The 26,111-nt window shown below is 41.7% G+C and overlaps 17 protein-coding genes across 17 annotated transcripts; 7 read left to right on the top strand and 10 right to left on the bottom strand. All coding sequences in view use genetic code 12, as the record gives it.

Moving 5' to 3' along the window:
- Window positions 1-42: 42 nt before the first annotated feature.
- CKB2 (casein kinase 2 regulatory subunit) lies at window positions 43-789 on the bottom strand (the record flags this gene model as incomplete). The annotated part of the gene is made up of 1 exon (XM_002616487.1): window positions 43-789. One exon carries the CDS (start codon window positions 787-789, stop codon window positions 43-45), a length of 747 nt encoding a protein of 248 aa, XP_002616533.1.
- Window positions 790-1,460: 671 nt separating this feature from the next.
- FOB63_002461 (uncharacterized protein) lies at window positions 1,461-4,391 on the top strand (the record flags this gene model as incomplete). Its single annotated transcript, XM_002616488.1, has 1 exon — window positions 1,461-4,391. One exon carries the CDS (start codon window positions 1,461-1,463, stop codon window positions 4,389-4,391), a length of 2,931 nt encoding a protein of 976 aa, XP_002616534.1.
- A 138-nt stretch (window positions 4,392-4,529) lies between these two features.
- On the top strand, window positions 4,530-5,708 carry FOB63_002460 (iron-sulfur cluster assembly protein; the record flags this gene model as incomplete). Its single annotated transcript, XM_002616489.1, has 1 exon — window positions 4,530-5,708. One exon carries the CDS (start codon window positions 4,530-4,532, stop codon window positions 5,706-5,708), a length of 1,179 nt encoding a protein of 392 aa, XP_002616535.1.
- A 16-nt stretch (window positions 5,709-5,724) lies between these two features.
- PEP12 (SNAP receptor) lies at window positions 5,725-6,591 on the bottom strand (the record flags this gene model as incomplete). Its single annotated transcript, XM_002616490.1, has 1 exon — window positions 5,725-6,591. One exon carries the CDS (start codon window positions 6,589-6,591, stop codon window positions 5,725-5,727), a length of 867 nt encoding a protein of 288 aa, XP_002616536.1.
- A 148-nt stretch (window positions 6,592-6,739) lies between these two features.
- Window positions 6,740-7,759, bottom strand: TRR1 (thioredoxin-disulfide reductase; the record flags this gene model as incomplete). The annotated part of the gene is made up of 1 exon (XM_002616491.1): window positions 6,740-7,759. The coding sequence occupies one exon, from the start codon at window positions 7,757-7,759 to the stop codon at window positions 6,740-6,742; it is 1,020 nt and encodes a 339-aa protein (XP_002616537.1).
- A 433-nt stretch (window positions 7,760-8,192) lies between these two features.
- Window positions 8,193-8,648, bottom strand: FOB63_002457 (uncharacterized protein; the record flags this gene model as incomplete). The annotated part of the gene is made up of 1 exon (XM_002616492.1): window positions 8,193-8,648. One exon carries the CDS (start codon window positions 8,646-8,648, stop codon window positions 8,193-8,195), a length of 456 nt encoding a protein of 151 aa, XP_002616538.1.
- Window positions 8,649-8,818: 170 nt separating this feature from the next.
- On the top strand, window positions 8,819-9,367 carry FOB63_002456 (uncharacterized protein; the record flags this gene model as incomplete). Its single annotated transcript, XM_002616493.1, has 1 exon — window positions 8,819-9,367. One exon carries the CDS (start codon window positions 8,819-8,821, stop codon window positions 9,365-9,367), a length of 549 nt encoding a protein of 182 aa, XP_002616539.1.
- An 87-nt stretch (window positions 9,368-9,454) lies between these two features.
- Window positions 9,455-11,668, bottom strand: FOB63_002455 (uncharacterized protein; the record flags this gene model as incomplete). Its single annotated transcript, XM_002616494.1, has 1 exon — window positions 9,455-11,668. The coding sequence occupies one exon, from the start codon at window positions 11,666-11,668 to the stop codon at window positions 9,455-9,457; it is 2,214 nt and encodes a 737-aa protein (XP_002616540.1).
- Window positions 11,669-11,968: 300 nt separating this feature from the next.
- Window positions 11,969-12,403, top strand: FOB63_002454 (thioredoxin; the record flags this gene model as incomplete). The annotated part of the gene is made up of 1 exon (XM_002616495.1): window positions 11,969-12,403. The coding sequence occupies one exon, from the start codon at window positions 11,969-11,971 to the stop codon at window positions 12,401-12,403; it is 435 nt and encodes a 144-aa protein (XP_002616541.1).
- A 708-nt stretch (window positions 12,404-13,111) lies between these two features.
- On the top strand, window positions 13,112-14,416 carry RPT2 (proteasome regulatory particle base subunit; the record flags this gene model as incomplete). The annotated part of the gene is made up of 1 exon (XM_002616496.1): window positions 13,112-14,416. One exon carries the CDS (start codon window positions 13,112-13,114, stop codon window positions 14,414-14,416), a length of 1,305 nt encoding a protein of 434 aa, XP_002616542.1.
- A 229-nt stretch (window positions 14,417-14,645) lies between these two features.
- Window positions 14,646-15,509, bottom strand: FOB63_002452 (uncharacterized protein; the record flags this gene model as incomplete). The annotated part of the gene is made up of 1 exon (XM_002616497.2): window positions 14,646-15,509. The coding sequence occupies one exon, from the start codon at window positions 15,507-15,509 to the stop codon at window positions 14,646-14,648; it is 864 nt and encodes a 287-aa protein (XP_002616543.2).
- Window positions 15,510-15,667: 158 nt separating this feature from the next.
- On the bottom strand, window positions 15,668-16,099 carry FOB63_002451 (SUMO-targeted ubiquitin ligase complex subunit; the record flags this gene model as incomplete). Its single annotated transcript, XM_002616498.1, has 1 exon — window positions 15,668-16,099. One exon carries the CDS (start codon window positions 16,097-16,099, stop codon window positions 15,668-15,670), a length of 432 nt encoding a protein of 143 aa, XP_002616544.1.
- A 943-nt stretch (window positions 16,100-17,042) lies between these two features.
- Window positions 17,043-19,514, top strand: SLM2 (phosphatidylinositol 4,5-bisphosphate-binding protein; the record flags this gene model as incomplete). Its single annotated transcript, XM_002616499.1, has 1 exon — window positions 17,043-19,514. One exon carries the CDS (start codon window positions 17,043-17,045, stop codon window positions 19,512-19,514), a length of 2,472 nt encoding a protein of 823 aa, XP_002616545.1.
- Window positions 19,515-19,643: 129 nt separating this feature from the next.
- On the bottom strand, window positions 19,644-20,268 carry RPL23A (60S ribosomal protein uL14; the record flags this gene model as incomplete). The annotated part of the gene is made up of 2 exons (XM_066102238.1): window positions 19,644-20,015; window positions 20,227-20,268. The coding sequence occupies 2 exons, from the start codon at window positions 20,266-20,268 to the stop codon at window positions 19,644-19,646; spliced, it is 414 nt and encodes a 137-aa protein (XP_065958387.1).
- A 434-nt stretch (window positions 20,269-20,702) lies between these two features.
- Window positions 20,703-21,899, bottom strand: WSC2 (Wsc2p; the record flags this gene model as incomplete). Its single annotated transcript, XM_002616500.1, has 1 exon — window positions 20,703-21,899. The coding sequence occupies one exon, from the start codon at window positions 21,897-21,899 to the stop codon at window positions 20,703-20,705; it is 1,197 nt and encodes a 398-aa protein (XP_002616546.1).
- A 1,156-nt stretch (window positions 21,900-23,055) lies between these two features.
- FOB63_002447 (SNAP receptor) lies at window positions 23,056-23,802 on the top strand (the record flags this gene model as incomplete). The annotated part of the gene is made up of 1 exon (XM_002616501.1): window positions 23,056-23,802. The coding sequence occupies one exon, from the start codon at window positions 23,056-23,058 to the stop codon at window positions 23,800-23,802; it is 747 nt and encodes a 248-aa protein (XP_002616547.1).
- Window positions 23,803-24,211: 409 nt separating this feature from the next.
- FOB63_002446 (uncharacterized protein) lies at window positions 24,212-26,062 on the bottom strand (the record flags this gene model as incomplete). The annotated part of the gene is made up of 1 exon (XM_002616502.1): window positions 24,212-26,062. One exon carries the CDS (start codon window positions 26,060-26,062, stop codon window positions 24,212-24,214), a length of 1,851 nt encoding a protein of 616 aa, XP_002616548.1.
- Window positions 26,063-26,111: the final 49 nt, after the last annotated feature.

Below are 26,111 nucleotides of genomic sequence, written 5' to 3'. Positions count from 1 at the left end.
CACGTCAGTTAGTAAGTTTCAAAGTATACGTAACTGGCTCGATTAAGGCTCCTTGGACCCCTCAACGATGAAGCCACCGCTTGTGTTATTGATGTTGATGCCGTAGTTCGTGAGTCTCTTTTCAAGCTTTTGCCTTTGTAAATTTCTCCATCTTTCTAATTTAGAATACTCATGAATTTTGAACCCGAATACCCTTGGAACATATGTCTCTCTGTTGTGAACTGGAATAGCTTGGGGGAAGTTTTGGAAGAACATTGCTGGAAATGAGGTACCAAAGTACGCTCCATCCACAACAGCATGCCTGCCTGACTTTGGGTTATACAAGTCCTCGCATTTAGCGCAATATAGTTTGACAGAGTTGATTCGAGGCTGATCACTCAAACCCACTGGTAGCAATGGGTGTAACTGGCAATGGACTCTGGGGCAGTAACCAAAATCACCATTCTTGTACTTTTCGAACATTTTACTCAAGCCCTTGTGTGTCAAGATGTATCTAGCATGAATTAATCCGTATAATATACGGGCATTATGCTCTAATGCAATGCGGTGTTCTTCTGCCTGCAGCTCGATATCAACCATATCTGTTATGATGTCCACCAACGTAGCCATTTTGCTAACTTCCTGGTTCAAACCAGTTAAGTTAAAGCGGTCTCGAATATAGTCATCATCTATGTCGCAAAAATATTCATTCCCCTTTATGCCAAGAAACAAATCGATCCAGTATTCAGAGAAATCTGAGCTTGTGTCAGTGAACTGCTCGTTCTCCTCTTCGTGACGTGCATTCGACATGCCTGTGTTGGTATTTTGATGTATGAAGTAGGTAAGGGTGAGTAACCTAGCTTTTTTAAATTTTGGCTCATTCCTCTCCAGCTTGTATGGAGGATTGCAACATGTATGTTTCACATTCTGATTGAAACTTTCGTATTATTTTTAATTGAATGCCTTACCTATAGCATCTAATGCTTCTTATCAAGAATTTTAATTGATTTCTCTTTCATCGGAGTATCTGTAGTGATGCTTTTCATTTTTGCAGATGAATATGAGATTTACACATAATTTGTCGCCTTTAAGCGAAAATTGAAAACATAGAGTATCAATACAGTTTCACACAAAACAAAAAATAAAAGCAGAAAATTCCAACAATATGGTGCAATTCTTCATTCCATGGTTTTCCCTCTGTCGCTTTTTTAATGTAGGAAACGATGTGTCCTCTTTTTCAAAGAACATGCATTTTACATCTTGACTTTCTAAGATTAACGAGAAAATAAAAATTGTACAGTAATCACATTATTAATTCTTATTCTTATTCTACTTTACTATCTTTCTTAATGAATCAATATTCGGTTCCTTTATAGTCTTGGTGTATCGAGGTTTTTGTTCTTTCATCCTAGGTGCAGTTCTCTAGTAATCCTACGAGACTAACAACGTTGGTCCCTTCGAAGTGAATACTAACCCCAACTATGAAACTCGAGGTTCTTCCTCAAAAGTTACACGGAGGTGAAATATCTTCAATTGACATTAATTCAACCAACAAAATAGTGGCTACTGGTGGTAAGGACAACATAATCGCTTTATGGAATCTTGAAAGCCTAATCAACGCTGATGTTGCCGAAAAAAACCACGCTTTGCAGCTATCACCAGAAAAGACCATAGAAGTACACAAAAGTCCAGTAACATGCGCAAGATGGTCTCCAACAGAGAACCACGTTTTGATATCAGGCGACCGAACAGGTCATATCTACATCTCCGATACCTCAAATGGAACCTCAATCCTTATTTACCCTTGGCCATCAATCGAAGATGAGGCCAAACTGATGATTGACGGATCGTGGTCTAAGGATGGTAGACTCTTTGCATGGAGTACTAGTGACTGCAAAGTTCATATCTACGATACCGTCAAAAGAACTTATCAAGTGCTTCTGAATGAAGTGAAGGATGAGAAAACTTCCATCCAGCGAAGCATTGCATTTGATCCTTCGAATACGCTTCTAGTGACGATTGGTGATGACACTTTGGTGCACATTTATCAGTATCACTACGTTGAGGATAGTTACCAATTTAAGGTTCTATGCAAAATCTCCAAATTGATGAACAACAATGCAACAGATGTGCAAGGCCTTAACCATAGAAAAATATCCTGGTCATGCGATGGTGAATTCTTTTCTGTTCCGAATGCCAGCAAACAACAAGCGGCATTGATATCACTTCTTTCTAAATCCCAAGATTGGGAGAACAAAATTAGCTTAGTGGGACATGACATGGAATGTGACGTCGTTCAGTTTGCTCCTCATATCTACCAGTCGGAACCAGAAGTTGTTGCCCTAGATACTGATAGGCATAACATATATCATGTGATAGCCTCTGCTGGTTTAGACCGAACGCTAGTCTTGTGGAATACCTCCAAAGAATCGCCCGTTTTAGTCTTGCGAGATATCACAGAGAAACCTATTGCAGACTTATGCTGGGATACTACGGGAGAGAGGTTACTTTTCGTGACAATGGATGGTCACCTTGGAGTTGTGGGTTTCGAAAGAGGAGAACTAGGGGATACTATTGCTTCAGATCTTCTTTCTAAGCTTAAAGAATCACAGGATAAGCACTCAAAGCCTTTCTCGTGCAAGAGTGATGTGGAAGCTAGTAACTCAAAGAAAACTAAGCACCTAACTGATCTTATTGAACAAAGCAAAGCTACTAATGTGTTGGAAGCATTCAAGAAACCGAAAGTAACAGAGGACATAGAAACGGAAGAGAGAAAGCCAGAAGAGCCGACTGTTGATGATATATTCCCATCAAAACTTGCTGGGGACATCATCCCCACAGTTATAACTGCGAGTAGGGCGGACAACACAGATGACGTCGATATGCTTCAATCTGCAATGAGGGAGCGGGAGCAACCACCAAATGTATCACAAAGCCGAGCAAAGGGAGATACGGTAGCGGTGAAAGAAATTGCCACATCGCTGCAGAGGGTATCCATCAAAAATGGAAAAAAGCGCATCCAACCTGTTCTCATGAGCAACGGACAAAAGACATCTACTTCTATGAACGATACGAGCGCTTTACTACAAAATCAATCTCAAACATCTATGGGATTGAAAACAGGCAAAACTCTAATGGAATTTGATAAGCCTTCGTATTCAGTAACTGAAGAGGCACAGAAGGAAAATAAGAAACACAAAGTGCTTGATGAAAGTGGAAGTACAAAAAAAGCCAAAAGAAACTTGATTCCAATTAAGTTTGTTGGATCCGTTGTGCTTAACCCAAGTACCACGTTCGCTAAAGTCAGATTATCCGCACCAAAGATCAGAATGTTTTTCGGATTAACCTCAAGAGAATCAGCTGACATATACCTTGACATAAAGAATGGACAAGGAAATGAAACAGCACCTTCAAGAGTGACCTGCTTTAAAAGGGAACTGCAAATTTGGACTGACTTCATTCCAAAGTACATACAATTGGCTTCAGAGGGAAGCAATTTCTGGGCCATTTCTACCGCTGATGGGCAAATCTTAACATATTCACGTGTATCCGGTAAGAGACTTCTCCCGCCTCTAATAATGGGTGCGCCATTATCTTTCTTAGAAAGTCACGGGAAATATTTGATGGCTGTCACTACCATAGCAGAGGTGTTCGTTTGGGATATGGAACAAAAGAAATTGCATATGAGCTCTCCTCTGTCTCTCGCGAGCCTATTGGATCTTAACAACAAGTTTGAAGAAGATACAATTAGCAAGTCAGAGAATGTTACCATGTGTTCTATAACATCGAAGGGAATGCCTCTTGTGACACTTTCGAATGGAGCAGGATACCTTTATAATATTGACATGGGTGTGTGGAATACTATTTCGGAGGCGTGGTGGGCATTCGGATCACACTACTGGGATTCAATCTCAGATGATAAAACATCGATTGAGCCCCAAAGTTCAGAATTATTGGGCCGCGAAGCTAAATCGTCATTGATTGGACTCATGGAGCACAAAACGAATGAAGAGATACTAAGAAAAAGTCGTGTGGGAAGAGGCAAGTACTTCAACAAAATATCCAAAAATATGATTATGAAAGAAGGATATGAGAATTTGGAGAACACTGTCTCTTTATCACATCTAGAGAACCGCATCTTGTGTTGTGAAATTTTGGGTGAAGAAAAAGATTTCCACGACTTTTTAATAATTTATGTCAAGCGAATTTGCGAGCTTGGGCTCAAGGCAAAACTATTCGAAATTTGTGAGCAGCTTCTTGCGAGTGACAATCTACAACAGCCCAAAATATGCGGTTATGACAAGCAGGAATTGTTGAAAGAAATAATACTTTCGTGTGCGGAATATAGAGATTCCCAAAGAATTTTGGTTCATTTTAGCAAAATATTGGGGATTATAGATAGCGATTACTAGGTTAACCAGTTATATATGGTGCTCTGGATTCTCAATTGTAACTAACGATAGGAGGACTAACGATCTTGGGATCTTTTTAAATGTGCAGGTTTTATCCAAATACGTTGATTACCACTACTAATTCTATTGGACATTATAATGGTTGAACTCTTAAAATCCATACATGCACATACTGATAAGGCGTGGTCCGTAAATGCCCATCAGACGTTGCCATTGTTGGCCACTGCTTCTACAGACAAGACCAGTAAAATATTCAAGTTATCCCAAGAACAAGGCTTCCCCATTATATCCAGTTTAGAGGACACACACAAGAGATCCATACGTACTGCGAGTTTCAAGCCTCCCTTAAGTTCTAATGAAAGTGATTTTGTTGATTTGCCAGCATTAGCTACAGGTTCCTTCGATTCTACTATCTCCGTTTGGGGAGTGGATGAACCAGAGGAATTGTTGGATGACGAACCCGATTACCTCGAGAGCGAAGAAGCTAAAAAGGCAAGAAAACAGAGAGAAATTGAACTCATTGTCAGTCCTAGTAATGAGTGGAATTTGATGGCATTAATCGAGGGACATGAAAACGAGGTGAAGGCAGTTGCTTGGAACCGTGGCGGAAACTTTTTAGCTTCATGTTCCAGAGACAAGACAATCTGGATATGGGAAACAGATCCGGAGACTTTAGAGGAATTTGAATGTATTTCTGTTCTCAGTGATCATGAGCATGACATCAAGCACATCGTTTGGCATCCTATTATTAATTTACTAGCATCCTCTTCATACGATGATACAGTGCGGTTGTACAAACAGGATGAGGATGACGATGAATGGTCTTGCGTTGGGATTTTGAATGGGCATGAGGGTACGGTGTGGTGTTCAGCTTTTGAAACACCTCAAAAGACGGAGGGTGCTTTGGAGAAAATCCGACTTGCTTCTGCTTCGGATGATTTGTCTGTCAGAATCTGGGTATCTAAGTCCACCCTGTCGGAAGAAACAGGCGATAGAGGTAATGCAATTCCAAGTTCTATCAAACATCACAGCAGTGAAATGCAATGGGAACTTGAGGGTGTTCTTCCTCAAGTACATAAATATCCTGTCTACTCTGTTGCTTGGTCCCCCAAAAGTGGCAAGATCGCTAGCACAGGAGCCGATGGTCAAATTGTTGTATACAAAGAAGTGGAAGGAAAGTGGGAAGTAGAGAGCATCAAAACTGCGGCTCATGGTGTCTACGAAATCAACTGCGTTACCTGGTGCACTTTAACAAATGACCGCGAAGCTTTGGTGACTGCCGGTGATGATGGATACATTAATATTTGGGAAGCATAAAGCGAAGAAATTCCATTCAAAATATAAGACCAATAAGAATAACGGAGCCGAATACGCCAAGCAAAATAAAGAGACAACAAAGCATTCTTCCTCCAGCGCGTTTCTGATACCTCTCTGCCTTACGCAACTCGCGAGATGCCCCCTGTGCATCTGTGCTGTAGCTGAGGATGTTATCTTCTATATTATCAATCTGAAACTGCTGCTCCTGGACAATACCCTGTAAATTCTGAAATATCTCATTGATCTCTTGCGTATCTTGTGCGATCTGATGTATCTCTCGCTCTCTTTCTTCGATGAGCAAAGTCTGCTGCTCTAATTCTTCAGCATTTATAGGTTCGTATGTGATAGAGATTTGCTGCTGCTGTTGATGCCCATTCTCTTGTCCATCCTCTTCTTCTGTGGGAGAAGTTCTAGAGGTGGTACTGTCAACATTCTCTCGTTGTAGTGCAGAAAACTGTCTTTGGTACTGCTGAAATTGATGCAAACTTGTTTTTATGAGATTGAGAGAGATGGCCTCCTTTTGCCTCAAGTAGTTTATGGTATCTTCGTCCTCATGGTTACGCTCACATTCTTTAAGATAGTCATTTAAGCCTTGAGTGTTGGTACTAACATTCTTGAAAGAATCCGTGCACTTCGAAGTGACTTCAGATATCTTTTTTGATAGCTTTGCCGCTTTCTGCTGCAGCTCCAAGTCTGTACTCTTCACGATCTTCTCATATTGTGACAAGAGATTTTTAATGGAAACTAGTTGATTATTGTTGATGTTATAAAGAAGATTGTCTATCGTTTGGGACATGGATTCAAATTCAGGGAAGTCCTTGTAATGGGAAGACACATCCTCTGCATTTTCTAAGTCTTTTGAAAAAGCATTGTTGAACGACATTAATGTTACAATTGTCTGAGACCTACGTAATTAAGGATGTCTCTCAAGCGTCACGAAGAACGCGCACGTGACAATTTCTACGCCTTTCTCCAACTCATTACTTTCTTCTGAATTTTCTATAAACTGTCTATAGTCTCGAAACGGGTAGTCACTCCTCTTCTTCGTCGAATTTGGCGAGACAGTCAAGAGCAGCCATACAACCAGTACCTGCAGAGGTGATGGCTTGTCTGTACTTCTTGTCTTGAACATCACCCGCGGCGAAAACGAATGGGACAGATGTTTGGGCAGTGCCAGGGACAGTTTTGATGTAACCCTGCTCGTCGGTTTCAAGTTGAGAAGCAAACACCTGAGTGGCAGGGATGTGTCCAATAGCGTAGAACAAGCCATTAACTTGGAGAGTAGAGGTTTCTTTAGTCTTGTTGTTGATAATGTCAAGACTGTTCATCAACTTGCCATCACCCTTGGCCTCAGTGGCAGAAGTGTTCCACAAAATCTCAATCTTTTCATGGTTCATTGCTCTCTTTTGCATGATTGGGGATGCTCTCAAGACGTCTCTTCTCACAAGCAAGAAAACCTTCGACGCATACTTCGTCAAGAACAAAGCCTCCTCACATGCAGAGTCACCGCCACCAATAACAGCCAAAGGCTTGTTTCTGAAAATAGGCACAGCACCGTCGCAGACAGCACAAGCAGAAATACCTTGTTGCCAGTAGGTGTCTTCACCTGGAATGTGCATTCTCTTGGCCGAGGCACCGGTTGCAAGAATGACAGCATCTGTGGTAATAGGCTCGGCATCTTCGTTCCACTCAGTCCACAACTTGAATGGACGCTTGCTGAAATCCACCTTGGAAATGGTTTCAGTGATGATTTCGGTACCGAATCTTTCGCTTTGCTTTCTCATGTTTTCCATCAACCCCGTACCAGAAATTCCTTCAGGAAAACCTGGGAAGTTTTCGATGTCTGTAGTAGTGGTCAACTGACCTCCAGCGGCAATGCCGTTAGCCAACATACCTTCATACATAGTTGGCTTGACTTCAGCACGCGCCAAGTAGATGGCAGCGGTGTGGGCCGCAGGGCCAGAACCAATAATTGTGACTTTGTGGTGAACCATTTTCTTTGATATTTTGACTAAGGAGTTGGTAAAGTTTGTACTTATGCCAAATAGCATAAAAGGAGTTTTCTAGGGCTGCCGACCGCGGAAATATATACTTTGGATATGGTCTAGCCGCAGTCCTCTTGACAAATAGAATTACTGCACATAGATCCAGAAAGAAAGATACGCCGTTAGCTTTGTAATTACGTTTTGTCATCCTAAGGTCCAGCTTTACCACATTCGGGATGATCGGATTGCTTACACAGAAAACGTTTAAAGTGGCCATATCAATATCCGTCTCCGTAAAAAAAACTTGCGTAATACATTAAGGTGTATATTTCTTCAGTCTGATAGGCGCAGTGGGTATCAATTCTTTCCTACGTGCTCGCTCCAGCAACCACATGCAATCAAAGCATAGCTCTACTATCAGAAATGATCCTCACTCTCAAAAACCTAAGAGCATAAATAGCATTAGTATTATATTAACGAGAAGATACATCGTACCGTGCTAGCTTAACACGAAATCATTGATTACCTTCGAGTGCTGGTACTTTGGGTTGAGCAAGACATTGGACAAAAACCATTGAATGCCCTTTCTTCTGTTTTCGAGCCACAGGCCCAGTTGCCATAATCTCGCCATGCTAAATGAATCCTTAGGAGGCATTTCCGGGATATCATCGTCCGGGAACTCCTTCACCACCTTCTCTCTAAATGCGTAAATATCACTATATCTCTTGTAGAGGAAAATCAGGGAATGAGACGCTTCATCAACCACTATTCGGATAGGCCACACCATGTACAGCCCAGAAGAGTCCCCCAGAACAAGATGCGATTCACCAACAAGAACATCAGTGATGTGAGAGTTTGTACCAAAGTGGGTATGGCCGATAGCTCCATCGGTCAATTGAATGGGTATGGGAGCAACCAAACTTAGTTCGGATGCATTCTGTGTCGGTCTAGGCATGCTAGTTTGATCCCAAAACCTTGGCTTTATAACGCATTAACAACCGTGCTTTGTGAGCGGTGAGTAGGTGCTGGTTCTAAGCCGATGATGATCCTTATTGTGCTTCCTGCACCATCTAATCTTCATCGCACTGGGTTTAGCAAGAGAAACTGCAATCTACGCCAGAAAAAATGGACTCCATCGCGAGAAAATATCCTTACTGGAAACGTGTCCTTCATAAGTTTCAAGCCAGAAGGGACATTCCCTTCCGTAAGAAGTTTTTCGTGGGATATGACCTCCATGGTAACACATATTGGGAATTCACTATTGATGGCAATATGCAACGCTTACGACGCAAACTAGAACCATACGAGGAGAAGTTTTTCAAAGCTGATTACTTTGACACAGTCCCACCACAATGGCTTCAATGGCTCAGAAGGACAAGGGAACAAGCGCCTACATTGCAGGAGTTAATGAACGAGCAGATCCGGCAGCAGAACATCAAGATTTTGGCCCAGCACGCAGAAGCAAAATGGTACAATGAAAAACAAAGGCTTGAAAACGAGAACCAGTTAAAGTTACAGGCTGAATTGGAGAAGGTAGAGAAGGAAAATAAGGAGTTTGAGGAACGTCAAAGAAAAATGAAAGATGCAGAAAAGACTACAGAATCAGACCCATGGGCGCTGGCTAAGGAAAAATCCAATCCTATAGAGTCTGCATCCATTAAACCAAGAAGATAATTTATTTGTATATAGTTCACGAACAATCAATTCATTCGTATGCACTTTTAACAATCTATTCAAAGACCTCACGGGCAATGGGAACTCTTACAAAGCCTTCACTAACAATTGCGCACCTTTGTTGTCCTTATCCTTAACCATGTCACTCTTGAGTTTTTTCAAGTTTTTAGAAAGAGTCTTGGCCTTTGAGGCATCCAGAATACTTAAAACTTCGAATATTGCAAGAACAACGAAAGCACCTTGACCAGAAACCCAGTTTTTGAGAACACCATCTTCCATCAATTTGTCTGCACACTTCCGAGCAAAATCCGTACCAACACTTGGAATCTCCTTTCCCTCAACGAACACTAACTTCTTTGATTCATTGTCCCACTTGAACTCATTTCCTTGAATCAAGGCTTTCAATGACCTGGAAACGAAAGGAGTTTTATTAAGTAAGTGGTAATCTTCTAAAATGTCACCTTTAAATGTAAGATCGAAGAATGCACTAACAAGTTGAGGTCTCAATTCGTTGTTGATTTCGTCATCTTCAGATGGGGTAAGGGTGAGCTCAGTGACAAACTGCGCCGCAATATTCACTGACAAAAGTTTGGTGAAAGTTGGATTACTTTCAGGATCAATAGTGCTTAAAATGGATCTGTAGATTAAAGGCAACGCCTTACTTTGCAATTCAGACCTTCTTTGGTCTTGTGGCTTCTTAGAGGTCTTTGCATATGCCAATTGCTCATACTTGGCAAAGTCTTCCTTATTCTTGGGAGCAAAGTACTTTCCATCCAAACCCTTGAGTAAATACAACAAAGGTCTGCGAGAGAATTTCTCTTGAATCAATTCTGGCAAGAGATCTGGGGTAAATAACTCAGTACTGAAGGATTTATGGAGTAAAACTGTGTCGTCAACAGTCATGAACAAAGTAATCAAGACAGAGTTACCATACTCGTTCTTAATCAACTCTTTACCATGTGCCTTCAATGACTTGATGATGCTTTTTCTTTCCTTTGCATTAGCTAATGCAATAAGCGTACAAGCAACTTCGGAACCCTCTTGGGTGTGAACCAATTCAGCAAATTGCTCAGCCAATAACTCAATGAGTTCTCTGATTTGACTGTCGTTCTTTTCGGTGTCATCAACCAAGATAGAAACATACTCCTTAATCGCAGCATGCAAGATTTGGAAACCTGTAGATCCTTTAGCTACAGAAGCTGTGATCGTGCCACTCAAATTAGCGATTATTAATTGCCTCTTTTCTGCCGACTCATTAACAATGTCCAAAACGGTCTTTCCCTTACCAGAATCTTTGAAGACGGCATACTCTGCTCCCCAAAACTCTCTAATCATTTGTTGCTTTTGTTCTGCGGTCGAATACAAAACAAACAAATCTTCAACGACGTAAGCACCTTCCTTGTGTCTCATAAGCTTCCGTAACTTGCCGTGGAGCTCATTAACTATGAGCGCACGAGAGTCTTTCGATCCGTAATGCAAAAGTTTGACTAACAAGTACTTGCCGTAAGAAGAAGTAGCCAACTTGTAGTAGTTACCCTTCAAAGATTGAACGATCAAATCTCTTCTTTCCTTGGAAGAATACTTGACCAAAGTTTGGACAACACGAGAAGCATCATGCTTTAAAACCAAGTCGTAAATGACGTCGTTGGACAATTCCCAAATCTCATCACACAACTTGTCTCTTACCTGCTTAGGAGGAGCAGGCTTTTTGACTCTCAATTTCTCCCATAAAGACTTGATTCTCTCTACCTCTGCACCAGACTTCCTTTTCATCTTACGTTCCGCAAGCAACTTTCTTTGCTCTGCGTGTTGTTCAGCAGAAGTTTTCTTATTTGGGTCAGCAGCAGACTCGCCATCCTTTTCCTCCATTGATTCTTCATCAGAGCTGTCATCACTCTTTTCAGATATGTCCAATTCGTCTTCTTCTTCTTCCTCCTCCTCATCAAGCTTATCAAGTTCGTCTTCAGAAGAATCAGAAATATCACTTGATAAGTCAGAGCCTTCCTCAGCCGATTCATAGATAGTCACGTCATTTTCAGATGCACTGTCACTTTCTGGAAGTGGTTGAGGAGTTGTCTTAGCCTTCTTGAAGCTCTTACTCTTCTCCAGTTTGGAGGCAGAACGTTTTGTACCTTTGACCATCGTGGATGTAGAGATAAATTTACCCACAAACACCAAAAAAGAATTCAGTGCGATGAGGTCACGTGCGCACATCGATGGTTTGTGAACCAATCTAATCAACATGTGTGCTGGCAATCGAAAACTTGGGTAGAAAGAAGTAGAAATTTCAAACAAGGTCATTAATTAAAAGCAAGAAGTAACTGATGAAGCTGCCTCATAGCCTGTAAGATGTTTTAGCAACTTATACCCCATGGAATGAATAGAATATTGAAGCTAGAGCGACAAGTAAAGTGAAATGAATATTGAAATCATAAAGGACTCCGAATAACTATCCTTATGCAATTAGAAATCAATGTTTGTATCGTATTAACAGCTTACGCAATTGTTCGGTTCATAAACCTTTAGTACCCCAGACATCCGTGCACCATTTTCGGAGTTGCATTAGTCATTCATGAGCTTTGTGAATACATTAGTTGCTTCATGATGTTACGCTCAACCACTAGAGCCACGCTCTTCAAGGCTGCTTCTTTGCATGCCACTAAACCAACCATGTTTGCTCGTTTCAATTCCACCCAATCTTTGGTATCGGAGGTCAGAGATTTACCGCAATTAACAAGCATTATCAACTCGAAGGATAAAGTTTCTGTTGTTGATTTCTATGCCACCTGGTGTGGTCCTTGTAAGGCTATTGCTCCTATATTTGAGACATTGGCCCAAAGAATCCCCGAAGTGCAGTTTGCAAGAGTCGATGTAGACCGTGCCACGGATGTTGCTGCTGAATATGGCATTACTGCCATGCCTACAATCTTGTTTTTCCAAGATGGCTTGAAGGTTGATACAATTGTCGGTGCAAATGTTCCAAAGCTAGCAAAGTTAATCCAAGATTATTCGGGTGTGGATGTTAAACTGAGATAGACAGTTTACCTATCTTAAATATTCGCTTTACAAGAAATAAATAACCTATATGAGGATATTTTCTTTTCGTTTTACACTATTATTCACTTTCATGCCTCTCTGCTGTTGTAGATGTCGTTATCTAATCTCCTCACCTTCACATGGTAGTCAATGTTAATGTGCCTGCACTACGAAGCCTCACAAACTCGTGTGAGGGCCCATTGGCCTTGTGAACATGTGCTTCTAAACGCTTATACTGGTATAGAGGCACATTATGAAAATTCTTAATACCCATTGTCATGAATTAAACACCAATTGAACTCATAACTTAACTTTAGCCTGTCAAAAATAAGAAGGATAGAGACAAGTCTTGTCTCTACTGCGCACTACTACAATATGGATTCAATGACGTATTATCCATTCCAGAGATTCTTAAATACACATGATTATTGGGCACAATTTACCGTCTAGAATGCGGCAAACATGTAACCTCAAAAGAATAGAGAAATTATTCAGTAGTAAACCATTGGAAACATCGCTTGTATGGTACATATAATGATAGCCAATAGCCTGCATATATTATCCTGCCAACACAAGTGGCGATCTTCTTAGTAGTGCTCACTTGCTTCAGCTTCACAAGAAACACATTAACAATGGTATGTTCTTTCCACATAAAAGGGACGTTATAGAAATATATACTAACTTTCAAAGGGTCAGGGTGCTTCGGGAATGCCCGGAAGTGGAGACTTCGGTAAGAAGAAAGATGATAAGAAAAAAGAGAAACCAAAGTATGAACCCCCGGTGGAATCCAACTTCGGCAAGAAAAGAAGAAAAGGTCCAGACACTGCTGTGAAATTGCCAAGCGTATATCCAACTACACGTTGCAAGTTGAAGCTATTGAAGTTGGAAAGAATCAAGGATCACTTATTGTTGGAAGAAGAATTCATCTCGAACCAAGAGGCTTTTCAACCAACTGAAGCAAAGCAAGCAGAAGAGAGAGAGAAAGTGGATGAGTTGAGAGGCTACCCTATGTCTATCGGCACATTAGAAGAAATCATTGACGATGACCACGGTATTGTGTCCACCACAGCAGGTTCTGAGTACTATGTCTCGATAATGTCATTTGTTGACAAAGGGTTGTTGGAGCCAGGTTGCTCCGTTCTTTTGCACCATAAGTCGGTGGCTATTGTTGGTGTTCTACAAGATGACGCCGACCCAATGGTGTCGGTGATGAAATTAGACAAATCCCCAACAGAATCATATGCGGACATTGGCGGTTTGGAATCACAAATTCAAGAAATCAAAGAGTCTGTGGAATTGCCATTGATTCATCCAGAGTTGTACGAAGAAATGGGAATCAAACCACCAAAGGGTGTTATATTGTATGGTGCCCCAGGTACAGGTAAGACCTTGTTAGCCAAAGCTGTCGCCAATCAGACAAGCGCCACCTTTTTGAGGATCGTGGGATCTGAATTGATTCAGAAATATCTCGGTGATGGACCTAGATTATGCAGACAAATTTTTCAAATTGCAGGTGAGTTAGCTCCTTCAATTGTGTTTATTGACGAAATCGATGCTATTGGAACGAAAAGATATGACTCTACGTCGGGTGGCGAGAGAGAAATCCAAAGAACCATGTTAGAATTGTTGAACCAGTTGGATGGTTTTGACGATAGAGGTGATATCAAAGTGATCATGGCTACGAATAAAATTGAATCTTTGGACCCAGCATTGATTAGACCGGGCCGAATTGACAGAAAGATTTTGTTTGAAAACCCTGATTCGAACACAAAAAAGAAGATTTTGTCCATTCACACCTCCAAGATGAACTTAGCTAGCGATGTGAACTTAGATGAATTAGTCACTTCGAAAGATGATTTGTCAGGAGCAGACATCAAGGCATTGTGTACAGAAGCAGGTTTGTTGGCATTGAGAGAGCGGAGAATGCAAGTGAAGGCCGAAGACTTCAAAACGGCAAAAGAAAGGGTTCTCAAGAACAAGGTGGAGGAGAACCTTGAGGGATTATACTTGTAACTGTATACTTTTTTAATACAAGAAGTTGAAATAATCATAAATATTGTTCTATTAATCATGTATCGGCGCTCTAAATTATGTGATTGACTAATGCGGACGAACTTATCAATCAAACAAGTTTGTGAGCCGCAATTGAAGTCTTAGGGAACCAGAAGTCGGTAGATTCTACTGATAAACATACTTGTGGAAACCAACGCTATATTTTTGCCTGAAGAAGCTATATAATGACTTAGTCATCTCTGCTTTGCAAGAAACGGAGAACAAACAAGAAGAGATTGATGATATCGAGGTATAACGTCACAGAAGCGACAATTTCGTCATCTAAAGTGGCAGTCTTCATAATTATTTGTGTATCAACGACAACATAGCCGGAAAACACAATGGCGCCGATTCCTGAATAGACCATTGCAACGCCTTTTGTCTCGATAGGGAAAAACATCAGTATAAACCCCCATGCAATAAGAGCCCACAATGCCATTCCTAAAACACCTTGCCAGCTTGTGAAATCATACTTAGTTTGGAAGGCAAATAGGGTAAGACCCATAAAAATGGCGAATGTGATTAGAAGAGCCTGAGATAAAATACCTGACTTAACAAAAGAACAGGCGAGACCTAGACCGTAGGCTTCACATACAGTGAAGCCTGTCAACAAGATAAGGTTGGTGGGATAGGAACGAGCTTTCCAGTAGGTAGCAATCATAAAACCGAAAACACCCACAATCGATACAATGTACAACCACATGTTGTTCATACACCAATTCTGAATAGCAGAGTTCAGGCGAATCACATACCCGACAATCACAGTCAAAAGTACCTGAATCGAGAGTAGCGCATACACTTTTCGAAGAAACATCTGTCGAATAGGCAATTCGCAAGAAGCGACATTGGCAGAGTATTTGAAATCATCAGGAATGTTGTCTCCACTAGTTCTGGGAGCATCTGTTTCACCATAAGCTGGGGGGCTTTGTGGGATTTGTGTGTAAGACATTATGTGGCAAGGAACGAAGCAAGGGCTGGGGTCATGCGAAATATATATGTATAGATATATATATACAGTCCCACATGCACACCCTGAGAAAGACCCTTGTCTCAGATAGAGAAGCGCATGGAATTGTAAACGATCACATATATCTCAGTCTCCCAAAGACACATACTGAGCTGAACTTAGAAAATGTAAACCCAACCCATTATGGAGCTTTAATAGTTTCGTATTACTGTAATCAGTCCAGCAGTCTAGGTATGGTTGAACAGTTAAAACAAATCACGAAGAGTCTCGTCCAACTCAGCATCATCTTCGTTCTGATCCAGCAGCTCCTCTATGGATGGAGGTTTGACAACTTCACCCGTTTTGAGCCGTAGCACTGTAACATCTTTGAATGCAACAGTTTTTCGACACATCGGACAAAGCCCAACTCCCTTGCGGCCTCTTGTTTGTCCCCGCGCAGAAGATGATGCTATACTCTTCTGCAAGCATTGAAGACAGTAGACGTGACCACAGAAAGTGGCTGTGGCGTTGGTGATGGTATCGAAGCAAACAGGACATTCGGCCTCGCTGAGCTTTTTCACCACTTTCGGTGGCGCCTGTTCAATCAAATGTTGAGTATGTTTTTTAAACTCAAGAACCTCGATGTCATCGTCGTCGTCTTCGTCCGAGGAAATGCTAATAACATAGGGTTGCGACATGAATCTGCGAAGTCTGGACTAAAGAGGCAAATGAAGAAGTATGAAGAGGTACGCGTGCGTGCAGGAAGCATGGGCTAAAACCCTGACTTTTATATAGATGGTATGTAACCGGCTGTGCATTATCGCCTACTTCAGTCATTTAACAACCAGATTCATGATGCTCAGCTCAGAAAAAGACAAAGAAGAGGACCAAAAAAATAATAAAAAAAAAAAAAGAATCGTACCAACAGAAAAATAGTTGGCCAGATATTGTAAGATGAAGAAAGAGGTGGTGTGTGACATATCAAAGTGACGCAACTTTTTATTCTTGACATTCGCAGATGCATTCAAAGAAAAGGCCCATTCAGGTTCCTCGAGACACAGGCTTCGAGACAAAGACTACTAACCATGAAGCCAAGGATACATGTAGTTAAGCCGCGCGCTACATGCAGCGAAGCTGGCTTACCAGTAGCAAGAATGCAGTATTGCGGCAACTGGCGGAGTCAGTGGAATGTGTAGCAAAATGCAATCGGGCTGTCTATAGTAACAGTAAACCAGTCTATGTTGTCTTATGGGGATTCCGAAGTCATTGGCCATGTAATAATGGTCTTCGGCTCTGGACCCTTTGTATTGAACCGCTGATATGGAAAAGGAAAAATGTGGTTGTCCTGTATGTTAGTCACGACTTTTTCGAGTTGCCGATTCTTTATGGGGTCATACAAAAAAACACTTCAATCTCCTGTTCCCATCCGCTTTTCCATAGGCATAACCATACTTAACGCGTAATTTTACGCTTCCACCAACTCTCTTTCATTACCTGTTCTAGTTCCTTTACTCAAGGTTCACACATTCGTTGTTCCTTGTGAAGGATATATTTTTCTTTTATTGCTCCCTCCCCAGACACATTCATCTTAACCAGAAAGCGTTTCAAATTACTTTTATTCAGTCATACACGAGGCGGAAAATGTCAGACATTCATAACCCGCTTACTGCGGTTGTGCCATTTCAATTTCCGACCCAAGCAGATTTCCCTACAGAAATCATTGCTCAAAGATTCCAGGCCTACCGCTATATCATCAAAGACTTGGTTACTTATCTCCGACAATTTGCCTCTGTCCAAGAAGAAATCGTTCGTCAGCAAGTGCGACTTCAACAAGCAGTAGGGACGTCATTGTCACCAAATTCTACAACGAACAATACTCATGGTAAGACCCCAGACCGTACCAATATTAGGACTGAGCTCAACCTCATCAATAGCTTCTTCTTGCCAATCGGAAATGGTTCCATTCAGGACATTCCCACGTTGTTGACCAAGTTTCACCAACAGAACATTCAAAATGGAACTAAGACGTTGAAGGAGATAAATCTGGTGATTATTCCAAAGTTTGAGGAGTTGCGCAAGGATTTATTAGTCAAGATAAAGGAAATCAAGAATTTGCAAAACGATTTTCAAAACACACTAGGTAAGGAGTTCCTGGAAACGAAAACCTTGCTCAGTACCTTTAATCATGCTGTTGATTACGCCCATCGTCTTGAAGTATTGAACACAAGTACCGAGCACCATCATTTCGAGTCTAGCAACGAAGCAGAAAGTTTGAAGACCGACCCATACTTGGCAAAACTTAAGTTAAGTCGGCAGTTGAAGAGACAGTTGTCTGAAGAAAATTATCTTTATGAGGCATTCAAAAACTTACAGACTTCTAGTGAAAAACTAGAGTCCATTGTTGTCTTGGAAATTCAAAATTATCTTCGTATATTCCTCAACTTAGTGGAGAAAGAACACAGCACGGTCTCCAGCTTCTTGGTTCCTAGTTTGTCGAATGGCTTTTTGGCTAAGGAACCCAATTTTGAGTTTCAGTCGTTCATCAACAGGAACTTGCCTAAGAAACCCAACGAGAATGCCCTGTCATTCAAGTTTATTGATTTATCATTTCCTGCGAGAAAATTGTCAGACTTGTCCATCCCGCATTATGATTCCTTAGTGAATGTTGCTGTCAGAGAAGGGCCCTTGGAAAGAAGATCTAAATTCTTGAAGTCTTATTCTAGCGGTTGGTATGTTTTAACTTGCAGTTATCTTCATGAATTTAAGTCTTCTGACAGAAGAAAAGATCAAACCCCAGTTATGTCGTTGGCTTTAGACTATTGTCTGGTTAGCGAACATTCGAAGAATGATGGTAAAATGAATGGGGCTTACAAATTTGTGTTGTACTCCAAACTGCCAAATGGATTAATACACAGGGGCCACAACTTGTCATTCAGGTGTGACACTTATCAGAATATGATTGAATGGTATAAAGATATCAAGACTTTGACTTCTTTACCATCTCCAGTGGCGAGGGCCAAGGTAATGGCCAAAAAATTACAAGCAAACAATGCATTAAATGATAAATTATTGTCGAGAACTTCAACTGCATTGTCTTCTAGTGCAAAGTCACTCAGATCCAACGTGTCGCAAGCCACAAACTTACAGGAGAGGCTCAGCCCAAAAAGTAGCCACAGACGCTCAAGGTCCATTGCGGAGTCTCAGACACATTCTGTCACATCTTCCGCGCATAACCCTAGGATTTCATCTACATTTTCACATCGATACCAGCAATCTCCCAAACTCTCGAACCTTATCAACAGCGATGGTACAATCGTGACTCCAATTGAAGGTAGTCTTGAAAAAGGTGCAAATCAGGACGATATGGAAGGTGATACCACACATGAGGCTACTTCCATGAATAATACTCAGTCCGAATCGCAAAGCCAACAATACAACCAGATTCCATCTATTTCATTGCCACATCAAAATGGTAACTTTGTTGGCCAAGCTACACCCCAGCAGACAATTCCACAGAATTACCAATACTACTTAAATCAAGTTCACCAACAACCGCAGCAGTTTTACGACCCTGTTCTGCAACAATTCTTCACTATCAACGCCATCCCTACGCTGCATATGACGGATCAACAAAATCAGAATCAAAATAGAAACCAGCCAATGCCACAGTACTTCACACCACAAAACCTCAACCAGTCTGGTGCGGCAATTCATATGTCGCCAAATGTGGTGCCGAAATCACCTGCGATGGAGCAAGGTCAATTTGTTGCTGTCCCTGGGGATGGAAAGCCTTACCGTCAGTTCATTCCCCATTTTCCACAGCATTTCAACGAAGGGCCTTCGAACCAAGCACCATATCCAACCAGCTTAGGTGAAGGTATCAATGTGGTATCGCGCCAAACGACAAATACTCATCAAACGACGGGAGATGAGCAGCCTGTTACTTTACAGCAGAATCAAGAACAAACTGTTGAAGACCAAGTATCGAAACTAGCCATTGATGAACAAGGAGACGACGACGAGGAATCGAAAACGAAGGACGAGACCAAACAGCAGCCTGATCCTAGCTTGGACGTTACGGTGGAGGAAAATGGCAACAGCCACAGTTCGTAGGCATCATCATGTTTATTTCTTTGAATGTATTTTTTATTTATCTGTTTGAAGTAGAAATAGCACTACAAGTAAATTTAGACTGCGTCAATATGGATTAAATGTATGATATACAAAGGTCATGAAGAATGCTTAGACAACGACACCGGAGTTGGAAGCAATTCTTGGCCACAAGTCAGCACATTCCTTGGCAACTGGACCAGTGATGGCAGAACCCTTCATTTCACCCTTAGGGTTGACAATAACACCAGCATTGTCTTCGAAGTACAAGTAAGTACCATCCTTTCTTCTCCATGGTCTAGATTGTCTGACAACAATAGCTGGCATAACCTTCTTTCTCAATTCAGGCTTACCCTTCTTGACAGTGGCCATGACCATGTCACCAGCAGAAGCAGCTGGCAATCTGTTCAATCTAGCACCAAAGCCCTTGACGGCCAAGATGTACAAGTTTCTAGCACCAGAGTTGTCGCAACAGTTAACGACGGCACCAACTGGCAAACCCAACTATAATTGTTAGTAGCTGAAAAGACATTGTGTCTGATTGAGGGATATATGGAGTATTTGATATGCTAAACAGCAAGAGTCCTTCATTCTTCTGCTCCGCGGGTTGGAGTATGGATAAATCTTTTGATGGAAAGCACGAAGTGGAATCGGGTCTCGGGGAAGCAAATATCAGCCAGACATTTCAAGAACGATAAATGGAGCAGGTACATACAGACATACGGAACTTGTTACCGGAAGCACCAGAACCAGACATGTTGATATTCTATACTAGGTATTGAAGAGGAGAAAGGTTCAAGACTTTTTTTTTTCTAAGAGCTGCGCAGTGACTGGGCGCGGGAAAATTTTTCAGAACGGGTGTGCATGTAGCCTAAGGTGCACTCGAGGGCTGAAACCCCAAAATGCACTCTGAGCACGTGATTAGCCATTTCGGCCGTGTCATGACATGGTAGGTGCCCTTGTCCCAACTTGCATCTCCAAGCCTTCGATACATGACGTGACGTGCCTTCGAGAACGCGCAAACGAATACCACCTCACCAGCCGTATGGGGTTGTGGAAAGAAATCAAGTTCAACAAGCTGCTATTTGAAAGTAACTAGTACGGTATCCACATCTGACGTAGACGAGAATTACTTCGAGTATCCTGAAACATGAGAAGTGAATTGAATGAATATAAAGTGCACGTATATGACTAATTAACCACCTTCAAAGACCCAGGGTTCCGTTGAACCATATCTGGTAGAGACCCGTCTGACAAGCGACGACGGCCATACTCCTCCGAATCCGGCGGGCGTAGAGCGTCATCTCCTCTGTGGGAGTTCATGTTATCAAAAAAGAATACATCATCGTTATTGGAGGAGTATGACCTGGAAGTGTTTGAGTTGTGATGGTCGTGTGCTGCAAGGCCGCTTGCAGCAAGAGCTCCTGCCGTACCTCTTCCATCAATGTAAGGATTTGGGTTGACGCCATCAAAGCCGTTTTGCCGTACTCCACCAACGTCGTAAAAGTCCTCCTCTTCCGCAGGTTCTTCCCTTCTTCTTTTCCAAAACAAGAAAGCAATTGCTGCAAGCAATGCAACACCAGCGAGCACACCTATAACAATACCAGCGATAGCACCACCAGAGAGGGAATTTTTAGAGCCTGAACCATTGTGAGTTCTCTCGTTGCTATTAGCAGTACTGGAGGCTGAAGACGAGATGGTTGTGGTGACCTCTATTATAGACGGGCTAGCTGGGCCACTGGTAACCGTGGTTGCCGATGTGACAACAATTGCACCTGATTCGGGTGCGGAGGTCACTTCGCTGTTGGACTTAGTAGTGCTATCAGCATCGGAGCTGGTAGGCAGCGATTTGCTAGCAGATTTTGACGAACTATTAACAGAGTCCAGTTTCGATGCAGAAGGGGAGGACAGCGTAGAAGGACTCCCACCCAGGGAGGATGGAGATTGAGAAGTCAGACTCGCATCCGTAGAAGATGCTGATTTGGAAGAAGACAGCAGTCCCAGAGGTGATGACGAACTCGAAGACGCCATAGTGGAACCATCTACGTCGTCGTTAATGTAAACATAGAAGTATCCATCACCACCACAAGTTTGTATGTTATAACCTTGACAAGGAGTGTCACATTTGGAGTTGGATACCTCTAAAGAGCTTAAAGGCACAGTCAGACCACAGTAGCAATATTGGCCATTGAGCAAAGCAGCCACTTTGTCACCCGAACATTGGTCCTGGCAATAGCCCGTAGATTGATAAGTATAGGAGCCTTTCAGAGACAAGAAGGAAGAGATGTCAGATTCAGAAAAGCATCCCAAGCCAGAGAATTGGGCATAAGCCTGGGGAACCACCCATAGCGCCAATAGTAGTAATGGGGTGATAATGGTGGTGGACATTGGCTTAGACGACGTTCATGAAATTCAACCGTGGAGACGTACAAAGGGAAAGACAAAAGCGAAACGGTTAGTAAACGGGTGGCCAGGGAAATCCCAGTATAATCTTTTCGACGTGGAGGAACAAAAGAAAAGTGTAGCTTGTTAAAGCGGATGGGAAAAAAATATAATGTATTGCCTGTGCGAGACTTCGATCTGTTGTGCACGGAAGGGTGCGACCGGAGGGGAAAACAAAGAATTACACTAGCGTACAATTCAAGCGGCAAATTAGAGAGAGACTGAAGATGACCAAGTGGGTAGATGTTTGTGGAGTTATTTTGCTGGCAAAAATTCTGCTTCAAGAATTGGATCTCTAAAGGTGAAGATGGATCGCTAGATGTTGTGTTTTGGTTTGCTCAAAGCGCAGTGGGTTATGTGTCGGATACAACAACAAAAATAGAGTGGTGCGTACTACACGCATTCCCCGTTCTCTGGTGAAACCCCGACAACATAGGTTAATGAGACAAGCAAGTGTCATCTCCGGTACAGACCCTAACAATAGAATTTACATTACGGTGTTTACACTTTGAGATTTATTGACAGTTTGTAGATGCCGTATTTTTTTTTTTTGGAAAATGTGCTTCATTTTGCCAAACGTGACTTGCGCTCGGGTCATGCCGCCACGTTTAGATCACGTGTACATATGTGAGAGAAGAACGCGTTTAGCCGCTAGTAAAAACAATTAGTGCATAGGCCATGAATACACCCGTACATCCGACATCTACCTATAAAAGGAAATGCGAATGCAGAAAATTTTTTTCTCCCTAGGCCTGTTCTCTAGTTTTACTGGTATTGGGGTTTCTCCAAAATGCAGTGAGCCATGGAGTTAAGCGTTATTGCTCTCGGGTCCGCAGACTAATTTTTGCCCTTTTTCGCTAACAACGATCTTGTTCCACCGATCGTAGTTTGATAGTAGTGGGGCAAACATCAGCCTTATGGCTCTGTAAATGATTGTAAATTTGTATCATTGTACTATAAACGTTGGTCAGATCCCACCTTCGTGGCGTCTAAGGTGCTGTTCACAATCCCCTGGCTCCTGATGTCGGTTGTGCAGATGATGATCTAAGTGCTACTGCATTTGACTCAAATGTAGCTCGAAAGTGTACTTTTGTACTAAGTAATGCAAGTTCTATCTCCAAAAACGATAGCATCTACAATAGCTGCATACAGAGAGGAAGTCGCTTCGTGTAAAGATGACGCAGGCATCCAAGTGAATCCCCAAATACTGATTCTTTCGCTCAAGAGAATAAAGGGGGATCTCCCTCTACTATTGAGCAATCTCAATCAACACAAGAACAATAGCATATACCAATCTACTTTCAACCAAATTCTGACTCTTTCAATTGAAGTTGGGGAATTGCTTCATATGAAGCAGAAAGAAGTTAAAGATTTTGATAAACAATTCGAGACAACCATAAGTCAAGACACAGAGATTACGGAACAACCACCACCAGCAGCAGAAAACCTAACAGATGATTACGCTTCGTTGCGGAAAAGATTACTTGCAGATGGAACCTCGACGTCGCTTGACAAATCTACTACAGGTACTGAAGATATGAATCAGTACCATGAAAACTTTCAAGAGGAGTTGTATTCTGACTTGACAGACTTAGCGTCTGCACTAAAAACCTCTGCGCTTTCTCTCTCTTCGAAAATACTAGATGACTCAAAGTTATTGAACACCACGAATGAGAACATGCTCAAGAGCCTGTCTTTGATGCATACTGTGGGGGCAAATTTGAATGGATATTTGAGTGAAAAATCCAATGGTAAGATAAGTTTGTTCTTCTTAATCAAGACAATGGTATTTATTTTTCTTTTGACAGCAATAATGATCATCTTAATCAAAATCTTACCTAAGATGTGATTGCTACGTATATTAGTTATGGAGAAATAAAACTCAATGGTTAAAAAAATATGGACAGAGAAGATAATTAGGTGAGTACGACATCTATAAGATGTATGTAACATGACAAAAAGCATGTTTAAGAAAAGAAAAAAGCTAACAATTTTGAAGTATGATATCGTATAACATAAGATATTTTCAAAGGTTCTTTGAGAATTAGAATCCTCTCTTTGCATGTCTCCAATATCATCAAGTAAATTTGCTGTTGGAGGCTTAGATTTTTTTTCATTTTTTTTTTTTTTTTCATTCTTTTATTCACTTCACTTCATTGCATTTCATTTCATTTTTTTTTTCATATTCTTCCCTAAGAAAACATTCCCACTCGAATCATGCAATCTCAAGCGCCAAACAATCGTTATCATTCACCTTGCTACTCTTTAATGTTCTCATCAACAAACTCCGAGTCAGAAAACGAGCCTTCATCACTTAATTGTTGAGAATTTCCGTTAGCAAACTGGGAACCATTCGCCGATTGGAGCGCTTGTTGATTTTGGAATTGCCTTGGAAGGTTACCACATCTGTCCTTACCAAAATTGATTTTTAAATTTTTGTAGTCGTTGAAGGACTTAATTCCATCTATAGCCTTTATAGCGTTGGCGATGTTGACAAAATTGATGAATGCACAGTTCTTTTCTTCGAGGTAATTGATTTGCTCAATGTCACCAAAATTAGAGAAGTCGTCTCTTAATTTTTTTGAGTTGTAGTATTGGAAATCATTAATGTTGCCAACGTAGATGTTACGCGAAGCACCGTTAGAGACAGCCAAAGACAAAGCGTTAGACAATGGTCCGGAATGTTTACCCCAACCAACTTTAATCCGCCTATTATGAATAGTCAACCCATGAAGTTGGCACATGGCGAAGAATTGAGCAGCAGCAATGGGATCAATAAAGGTAATGAAGCAAACATGACGCTCTTTTAAGAATCTAATACTTTGCAACAAACCTCCACGAACGACATTGCAAATCTCCTCCACGGAGGAGTCTTGGTGTAAGTTTCCCAAGTAAACTGTTCTGTTTCCTAGATTATTGGCGCCTCCAGCTTGAGTAGCAATTTGGGCAGCAGCAGCTGACTGTTGTACCAATGCACTCGAAATGAATTCACGGTCAGCAGCGGTAACAACATGCTCCATTCCAGGAGCTAAACCCAAATATTGGGCAGCGTTATGCTGCTGTGTTTTGGTAATAAAAGCACATCTGTCCTTACCATAGAAACATTTCTTGTCCAAGTATTTCTCTTTCAAAGGTAAGTTGGAAACACACTTGATGGCACTCAAAATGGACAAGAAGTGAATAAATGCAATGCCCTTTTCAGGGATAATTTTAATGCAATCAATGACTCCGTAACATGACAAGTCCTCTCTCAACTCTTCCTCCGTAATCATATCACCAGAGTTTGGGTTGTTCATATTCCCCAAATACACATTACGGGTGGCGCCATCTCTTTGAATGGCCTCCATGACGGCAGGTAATATGGAGGTGTTCTTGCCCCATCCAATCCGAATGTCGTGGCCCTTAATGTTCAACTTCTTCAAAATACAGTCGGAATGGAAAAGCAACGCAGACTGCAGATCTATGAAGGAAATGAACGCACAGTTCTTCGAAGGTAAAATTTTGACATTTTCTAAAATTCCACTCCGCACATAATCCAACAATTCATTGGGCTCAATATCACTGGGTATATTGCCCAAGTACACTGTTCTAGAGGGAGCTACCAGTGTAGTTGCACTGGGTTGTTGTGCAACTATGGTCTGTTGCGGTGGTGCACGATAGAGCATATCAACGGCTGGGTTATGTTGTACGTGACCAGGTTGGAGATAATCATTAACACCGTAAGACACCAGGTTGAATGGCAGGCTGGCATCTTGGATATTATGCAACCCCATGCCAATAGAATTCTGATAGTTGATCTGACCAAGGTTTTGGTTGATGTTCTGTTGGCTAGTGGGCGATGGCGAAAGATCGCTCTCAAGAAACAGGCTCTCGTCCTTGCTATAGATGTCATTGCTGTTATTGAGAGATAATCCATCTCTTTGCGAGGGATCTTGCGACATACCAAAATCATTTTGATACTGGCGATACAGCTCAAAACCGGCCCTGGTGTCTATGTTATGAGATATTTCGGGAGCCACGAGATGGTTGTTTTCGCCTGAATAGTATTGAAAGTATGGCTGCGATGCATGTTGTTGTTGAATCCCTTGGTATGGGTCGTAGTAAGACATGGTGCAAAGCTTCAAAGTAAGAATGCAATGATCAAAATGACGAGAAGAT

Source organism: Clavispora lusitaniae, assembly GCF_014636115.1.
Source record: "Clavispora lusitaniae strain FDAARGOS_655 chromosome Unknown tig00000078_pilon, whole genome shotgun sequence".
NCBI classification, from domain to species: Eukaryota; Fungi; Ascomycota; class Pichiomycetes; order Serinales; family Metschnikowiaceae; genus Clavispora; species Clavispora lusitaniae.
This window is presented reverse-complemented; position numbering and strand designations above follow the sequence as displayed.